The sequence below is a fragment of the Amblyraja radiata genome, chromosome 16 (assembly GCF_010909765.2).
Source record: "Amblyraja radiata isolate CabotCenter1 chromosome 16, sAmbRad1.1.pri, whole genome shotgun sequence".
NCBI lineage: Eukaryota > Metazoa > Chordata > Chondrichthyes > Rajiformes > Rajidae > Amblyraja > Amblyraja radiata.
In genome coordinates this window covers 30,672,245-30,681,274 of record NC_045971.1, presented here as the reverse complement: position 1 = coordinate 30,681,274, position 9,030 = coordinate 30,672,245, and the positions used below count along the sequence as shown (strand labels likewise).

Here is a 9,030-nt window from a genome sequence, read left to right as displayed (position 1 = left end):
GAGCCTTGGAGAGAGGGATGATTTAGTTGGCTTGTTGAATATGGATTAACTCCAAATGTAATTCTTTTTCAAAACATGTTTTATTAATCTGTCAATTGCAAAGCTAAAAAAAAAAATCAACCAGAGAGGATCACTTCAAATGTAAACATGCAACATTTGAGAAGTCCATGGACCTGTAACTGAGGAAATGATTATCCCACGAGGGGAGATGGCCTCAGGGCTCGAAGCAACTGCCTGGAATTCTAAACTCTCTCACCCTCCCTCTCCCGGAGAAGTGGATGTAAAATAGCTCTCTCATTCTCCTAGTTTGGCATAAACTATGCGTTCGGCTTCCAGAAGGATCTAGAATCAATCATTCTGAAATAAAAACAGAAGATGATGGACGAGGGCGGCATACCAGGGTCTGACAGCAAACAGATGATCAGTTTCTCAGTCGGGATTCATCTGTGGAATACTGGCACCGTCCCGGGGAAAACACTAGACTGTGGCCCAGAGTAGCACCCAACCTGCCTCTCCGCCATTGCCCGAGAGAACGCAAACATAGAAAATATAGGTGCAGGAGGAGGCCATTTGACAATTCGAGTCAGCACCACTATTCAATTTGATGTTCAAGAAGGAACTGCAGATGCTGGAGAATCGAAGGTAGACAAAATTGCTGGAGAAACTCAGCGGGTGCGGCAGCATCTATGGAGCGAAGGAAATAGGCAACGTTATCTGCCGAAACCCTTCTTCAGACTCCATATGATCATGGGTGATCATCTAAAATCTGTATCCTGTTTCTTTTTTCCCCATATCCCTTGATTCCTTTAGCCCAAAGAGCTAAATCTAATTCTCTCTTGAAATCATCCAGTGAATTGGCCTCCATGCCTTCTATGGCAGTGAACTCCACAGATCCACATCTCTCTGGGTGAAAACAGATTTCCTCATCTCTGGCCTACCCCTTATTCTTGACCCCTGCTTCTAGACTCCCCCAACATTGGGAACATGTTTCCTGCATCTAGTTTGTCCAATCCTTTAAGAATTTTATATTGTTCTATAAGATCACCTCTCATCCTTCTAAATTCCAGTGAATACAAGCCCAGTCGATCCATTCTTTCATCATATGTCAGTCCCACCATCCCAGGAATTAACCTGGTGAACCTACGCTGCACTCCCTCAATACTAAGAATGTCCTTCCTCGAATTAGGAGACCAAAATTGCACAGAATACTCCAGGTGCGGTCTCAACACCAGGTGCAGTCTCAGGAAAGTCCTGACAGCCCACACCACTTTTTCAGCAGAATGGGAGCAGTCCCCAGTTGCAAGAACATTTATTGTGTTCCTTCTCTCCAGAGATGCTGCCTGTCCCGCAGAGTTACTCCAGCTTTTGTGTCTACCTTCAGAAGAATCTGGGTGTTTTCCCCCCAGCCTTTGTCAGTTTAGTTTAACGATACAGTGTGAAAACAGGCCCTTCAGCCCACCCAGTCTGTGCTGACCAGCATTGATCATTTGTATTTATGAGGAAGACGAATTTCTAAATATATTGCTTAAGTTAATACAAATGTGTCTGGTTTCAGTTTAGTGGTACAGCATGGAAACAGGCCATTCGGCCCAAAGAGTCTACAGCCATCAAGAATCACCTGTTCACAATAGTTCTATCTATCCTGCACCCTGTGGACAATTTACAGAAGCCTGTTAACCTACGAACGTGTATATCTTTGGAGTGTAGAAGGCACCCGTAGTCTGGATCGAACCCCGGTCTCTGGCGCTGTATAAGGCAGCAACTCTACCGCTGTGCCATTGTGATTGCTGATCAGGAACTGGTATGAAATATTTCAGTGCTAAAAATTCCAGACCTACATGCATATGTTTGATATAAATCAGACACACACACAAGTAATGTGTCTCGGTTTATTGGTTGCAGTTCACGTGATTGAAGTCCCATCTAAACATTCCTCTGGGCCTGCCAAGGATATAACACGGAGGCATCCTTATTTACCCGCGACTGAAGATTCCACATCATGTGTAACTTGCAAAGTCTACCACTGTACTTGATTAGTCGGGTAATACCCTGACTGATATTAGAATTGATCATAACAAAGTATCACTTCTGAAAATAATCTATTTTATTTCATATGTTTTAAACGTAACACCAACAAAGTAAAATAGTGTACAATGTTAGGAGACCTCTTAACTCAAACCTGTCCCGCTGAGTTACCCCAGCATTTTGGGTGGATATCTTTGGTGTAAACCAGCGTCTGCAGTTCCTTCCTACACCATATTCTTCTGCTGTTTGGGCTCCCTTGTCTGACAAATGTGTTTCTATCCGAGCCTCTTCAAATGAGCCACTCACCGAAATTTGCCTGCTTTACCCGTTAATTTAATTAGCTCCCCATAAGTGCTGAGTTTTTCTACCATATTCTCACCTCTTACTAGAACTCGATATTCTGGGATTCACCGTTCTCTACTTTTGGACTCACACTGGAAGACAAAAAAATACTTCTCTATCCCAACTTTCCAAATTCCTTTTCTCACTGTGCGTCTGCCGCAAACGAGAAACGTTGGAGATAAATATTAAGGAAAGTTAAAAAAAAAACGAGCAGAGCGTGGCAGACATGCAGCGCCCTCTTTCCACGAAAAAGTAGTTTGAAACCCATCGATTCGCTCTAACGTGCGATTAAAATCTCTGCCGAGTTGGGGAAAGCGGACGGTGCAGACTCCGTTGTGAAATCTAATTTCTTTGCACGTTGAAGATGGTGGGGATTTTTTTTTCGCCGTGAGTTTTGCTCGGCTTGGGTAAAGTACAACTAGAATGGAAGTGAGTGTTGTCAGAGGTAGCCTCATTCAACAGAGGCAGCGCTCGGAGTGAAGGCGGTGGAGTTTTGGCATCTAATTACTGCGATCATTATGTTGCGGTTAGCCAATCGTGCCTTTAGGGCTGGTCGTCAATTAATACGCGGATTGGCTCTGCTGTCGGTGGGTTGGGACGGTGGGTCTGTTTCAAGGCTGGTTCGCCTCCGCCAGCGCTGAGCGCCTCTCCTCCCCTCCCACAGCGGGCCCCTTGAAACAGCGTAATTGAGATGATGTTAGTTGCACAAAGAAATAGTCAGGCAGTCGTTTAACGGGCACGCAGCGAGCGAGTTGGGCTCACGAAAGGAGCGCTGTGAAACTGCGTGGTTCTTTGCGGCTAAGTTTCATTTCTACCTCCCCAACCCCCCTCCAGTCCTTTTACGAGTTTCTTCTGCGAACCTAACAAATGTCGCTGCATTGATTGTGTTGCTTTTCGCCCGAAATCACAAGACTTTGAAGATTTTTTTTTCGAGGATGCATTTCAACGTGTTTCTGAGCGGACTGATCACACTCTCGCTGTTCGATTCCAACTTCCTGAGAGCTCAGGGCCAATTTCAGGGAGAAAGAGGGATCTCCATCCCGGACCACGGCTTCTGCCAACCCATCTCCATCCCGCTGTGCACGGACATCGCCTACAATCAGACCATCATGCCCAATTTACTGGGCCACACCAACCAAGAGGACGCGGGGCTGGAGGTCCACCAGTTCTACCCGCTGGTGAAAGTGCAGTGTTCGCCCGAGCTGAAATTCTTTCTGTGCTCCATGTACGCCCCGGTGTGCACGGTCTTGGAGCAGGCGATCCCCCCGTGTCGCTCGATCTGCGAGCGGGCGAGACAGGGCTGCGAAGCGCTGATGAACAAGTTCGGTTTCCAGTGGCCGGAGAGGTTGCGTTGCGAAAACTTCCCCGTGCACGGCACGGAGCAACTGTGCGTGGGTCAGAACCGCTCGGAGGAAGGTAACCCCACCACCGTCCCCACCGCCCCGGGCAGCGACCTGGCTACTCCTAACCCGCCCCGCTACAAGCACGACCAGCCCTTCAACTGCCCCAGAGCGCTGAAAGTCCCCTCGTATCTCAGCTACAAGTTCCTGGACGAGAAAGACTGCGCGGCGCCTTGCGAGCCTTCCAAGAGTAACGGCTACATGTTCTTCAACGACGAGGAGATTAAGTTCGCCCGCATTTGGATCCTGATCTGGTCGTCTCTCTGCTGCGCCTCCACGTTGTTCACCGTGACCACCTACCTGGTGGACATGCAGAGGTTCCGCTACCCCGAGCGGCCCATCATCTTCCTCTCGGGCTGCTACACCATGGTCTCCATCGCCTACATCGCCGGCTTCATCCTGGAGGACAAAGTTGTGTGCAACGAGCGGTTCGCCGAGGACACCTACAAGACGGTGGTGCAAGGGACTAAGAAGGAAGGGTGCACCATCCTCTTCATGATGCTCTACTTCTTCAGCATGGCCAGCTCCATCTGGTGGGTCATCCTGTCCCTCACTTGGTTTCTGGCGGCCGGCATGAAATGGGGCCACGAAGCCATCGAGGCCAACTCTCAATACTTCCACTTGGCCGCCTGGGCGGTGCCGGCCGTGAAGACCATCACCATCCTGGCCATGGGGCAGATCGACGGGGACCTCTTGAGCGGGGTCTGCTTCGTCGGCCTGAACAGCATCGACCCGCTACGGGGATTCGTGTTGGCGCCTCTCTTTGTCTACCTCTTCATCGGCACCTCCTTCCTGCTCGCCGGCTTCGTCTCCCTCTTCCGAATCCGGACCATCATGAAACACGACGGTACCAAAACGGAGAAGCTGGAGAAACTGATGGTGCGGATCGGCGTGTTCAGCGTGCTGTACACCGTGCCCGCCACCATTGTCATCGCTTGCTACTTCTACGAACAAGCCTTCAGAGAGCAGTGGGAAAAAAGCTGGATTAGCCAGACTTGCAAAAGTTACGCCATCCCCTGCCCCATCCACTACTACCCGAGGATGACTCCAGATTTCACTGTGTACATGATCAAGTACCTCATGACTCTGATCGTGGGCATCACGTCTGGCTTTTGGATCTGGTCCGGAAAGACTTTACATTCCTGGCGCAAGTTTTACACCAGACTCACCAACAGCAAACACGGGGAGACGACCGTGTGAGAGAGAAAGAGAGGGGCACAAAAGTTAACACGGGACTCTTTGTGTTTTATTATTATTATTTTTTTGTTAATTGGTTTTACTTAACGTTTGCATTAGGATAACTTCCCAAGGTGTAATAAAAACTGTAAATAGCATTTGTAAAAAAATTCTTAATTATATATTTGTATTTAAAAAAACAAAACGATCCTACTTGAGATTTTTTTTTATATATATATATATATTTTTGGTACCAGTCTTCGCTAACTTGCCAGTGGATTTCCGATCTTAAAAAAAAAAAAAAGCAGCTAGAAAACTGATCTGGGTGACTCAATTGGGCATTTGAGTCGATTCCATTAAAGCATCGACTCTCTTAATCGGTTCTTCTTTCTCCCTCCCCTTCCTGCTGGGGTGATGTAGAAATCACGGCGTTGCCACATTTGCAGAGGTCCTATATAAATAAAACTCCTCTCTTTCCACTGCCCGCCCCCCTCCCAACGCTCTTTACACTCGGAATCCAACAAACCTTGTGACCGAATCTCCCTATCCGTAGGGGACCCGACCGTAGGGGACTTGCAACAAAACCTTTTTTTCCCCAATGTTATCTGAATCGCGAGCTTTAAATTTCGCCTTATGGAAACGTACTTTTGATTACAAGTTTTGATGCAGCTCCAAGTCATTATATAGTCTCATTCTTGAAACTTTTTTCTTGCAAAAAAAAAAAAAAAATCAGTGGATACGTGCAGTTTATAACTCGGCACAGATGCTGATTCAATCGAATGAACACCGAGTGTTTTTTAACCGCTGTTCTGGCTGCGTTTTTTCACAGCTGTCTATTCGGCCACATCTTTACACTGTTATTGTTCTAGATTTGACTTTTTTCTGTCTGTTTTGGCTTCTTAACCTTGTTTTCTGCAACATCAGAAGTTGGGTGCTCCTGAGTTTGGAAGAGTTGGGGGTTTTTTGGATGAGAGGAGTGTTTGCGGTTGGTAACTGGGGGGGGGGGGGGGGAGATCCGATCTCTGACCCCCACCTCCTGCCGAGCTCTTGAAAGTTCTCTTTCTTCCCCCTCCCCGTTATCACAATCCCGTTTTACAATGGGCCGGCCCCTCGGTGCCTCTCCGCTCGCCCTGTGCGTTGTACGTGAAACGTCTACCGCCTGCCTTTTCATTCCTAGCCTTCGGTCAGCGTTGCTTAAAGCCCGCTTGGGGACTCAACGCCCTCCCTTTTTTCCACCTTTCTTTACAGTAATAAAGGGGGAAGGGGCGAATTTTGAATATTCGCTTGTAAATTCTAGCTCCTTGCCCCACTGTTACAGAACAATCACTCCCTCCTCCAACTTCAGAATTGTCTTGTATTTTGCGGTGAAATTCGCCAACAGGATTGTTGCTATACGAGGCGGTGAATTATCTCCAATGGACCGTGCCAGCGCTCTGCTCTGTAAGTTAGGTCAATATTGTAGATCCTGGTGTGCCCCAGTCTGGAATGGGCCAGTGTGTCTCCGGCTTCCTGCAGTGCTAGCTGACCTCGGCATGTTGCAATCTGCATCTGTTTACACCTCTTTTTATTTACCGTTGCGCCACCAAAATACCACAAGTAGAACTCTGCATATTGACCAGGCCCCACAGCTTGCGCCCACCACACTTTATAGCGCCCCATATCCCAGGAAAAGTGCCGGGTTTCGCCATCAATCCTTGGGCTCCAAGTCTGGCAGCATTGCAGGAATGGAATGTTGGCTCTGGCGTTCCTGAGTTGTATCCGTCACATTTTGATATTCTGACAAATGCTTGTGATACTGGGGAAGAAGGTAGCTGCTTTTGAGTGTATGTGTATATATATTTTTTCTCTTTGCATCTTGTCACACTTCAGAGTGGCCTCTCTGCCAAAAGATGCAAGAGTTTAGGAATTCCATTGGTTTTTCCAAGGGAAAATGAGGATTTCCCACATGAAGATTGAATGTACCTGATTTTTCACCATCTATCAAAACTTGGGCATATTTTCCAGAGTGGAATGAACAGAATAATCCCAAGCATCAAGCTGTACATATTTCTGTTAATGTAATTAGTACTTGTACTATAAAATGATTAAATAGTGCAGACCACAGCCTATCAAATACTGCAAGATTCTCTTAGAGTGGAGTACATAATATGGATGGTTGGCTTAGACTGATGTAGAGATATATCTATAGTTTTTGTAAGCTGGTAGATGTAGGCTTGGAACTCCATCCATTTTCTTGCCTGGTACGCAGGTTGAGTTAAGATTGCTAACTTTTTATATTTCCTTTAAGATTGTAAATAGATATATTGTAATAGCAGAGCCCTTTCTTCAAATGTTTAAATTGATTTTTATATTCTGAATGTTGTTTGCTAATCGGACTGGAATGTGAACAATTCTGGGGGAATACATGGAGGAGAAAGTTGGGGGTGAACTGTGTAACATAATTTTCTGTGGCCTTCCTATAATTTAATCAAGAATGCCATGACATTATGTAAAATGTATACTTATCCATCATTTGTAATTGCAACCCCATTGGTTATTTTTAAAGTCAGTTTAAGTCACTTTCTAGGACACATGTTATTTTTTCAGACCGTAGCCATACTCCATTACGTTCATTATTGAACTTAATCTTTTATAACTTTTGTTTATCTCCTTCCACCCCCCTTGAGTTCTTTACCCGATCAGATATGGTCTTGGTCGCTCTTTAAGAATGGGTAACTTATTTTTGTGTATTTGGTTACTGTTGCAGTGTTTTTCATATTGTAGCAAGAGTTATATTTCGGAACCACTTACATAAAAAGAGTGCACACTTTCACTTTGGATTCCAGACACAAATGTGGTGTGTTTAACCCATCCTGTTCCATCTCCTGCATTCTAAGATGGAAATGTTATAAATGCTTCACAGAAAGTGGCCCATGTAATGGTGGTGTGGTGTACTTGGGGTAGTGGTAGCTCCCAGTGAACGCACCTGAATGTATTTTGTGGTATATCTTTCTGAAATTCTGGAACAGAATGGTTTACTTCCAAGAGTTCAGACAGCCCCCCTATAACTAAGCTCTTTAAACCAAACTTGGGATGCTTATTTCATTTAACTTTTTTAAAGGTTGTCCATTATTCGTTTAAGAAATAGACCTGTTAATTGCTCTGCATTTTGTAATTTGAAACAATTCTTTATTCTGAAAGTGAGTTAATATTGTGTGCACCCAAATTTCATCTCTGTGCACTTCCCTTTCAAATATTTACAGAATGTTCACAATGTTCTGGTCAACCACATCCCAAAGGTGTAATTTCAGTGCTATCACCAGTGCTGTATAGTTTCTCAGTAAAGACTGAACTGAAGGATCAGGCGCTCAAATGTATTCAAATAAATTTAAAATTTTGTTTTTTGCCAGCTGTGATTTTATACCTTGCATAATCTGCTCACACAGTGTCCAGGAGTTGTTCACAGCTGCCTTGATAAACTACTTTTGGACAGCACAGGTCGATTGTATACTTAAGCATCAGCAAACATTCTATACAAATAATGACATTATTATTGTAATAAGATGAACAGGGCTGTAAAGGGTGCTTTTACTTTATATAAAGTGTTGATTAGTGGGTGGAGTGCTTGAAGCTGGTTCTTAATCAATAACACAAGGCCTTTTTAATTCCCAGCTGAACAGTAAGATACAATTGTATTTTAGCTAAAAAAGCTGTAACTCTGATACTGCTGTTTGCTGTAGGTACTCCAGGATTGTGATTTTGACTTAATCCTAAAGATTTGCGCACAGTTTTGGATTGGAGGCAAGAGACAAATATTGTCAACTGAGCCAAGTAGGCACAACACAGAACGCTTGATGGCTTCCAGACAGTGATTATCACAGTTTCACAGAACAGAAGGCCATTTGGCCCCTTGTTCCTAGTACCTTGAAAGAGCTACCAAATAATCCAACCCCTTCCCTGGATCTTCCCCTGTAACCTTCAAATTGGACATCCATATTGAAGTTGGATCTGCTTTCACTATACTTGCAGTTTTTTGCCTTCAATTGTAACCAAAAGAGTATTTAAAGTATTTTCTTATTCCCTTTCCTAAAAAGACAGCAATCTGAGG

General features: G+C 45.0%; 1 protein-coding gene across 1 annotated transcript; it reads left to right on the top strand.

Moving 5' to 3' along the window:
* Positions 1-2,647: 2,647 nt before the first annotated feature.
* Positions 2,648-8,331, top strand: fzd2 (frizzled class receptor 2). The gene has a single exon (XM_033035397.1). The coding sequence runs from the start codon at positions 3,303-3,305 to the stop codon at positions 4,965-4,967; it is 1,665 nt and encodes a 554-aa protein (XP_032891288.1). The 5' UTR covers positions 2,648-3,302; the 3' UTR covers positions 4,968-8,331.
* The last annotated feature ends 699 nt before the right edge of the window (positions 8,332-9,030 follow it).

Excerpts from the sequence above, each read along its gene's own strand:
- fzd2 (XM_033035397.1), top strand. The coding sequence starts at position 3,303 with ATGCATTTCAACGTGTTTCTGAGCGGACTGATCACACTCTCGCTGTTC.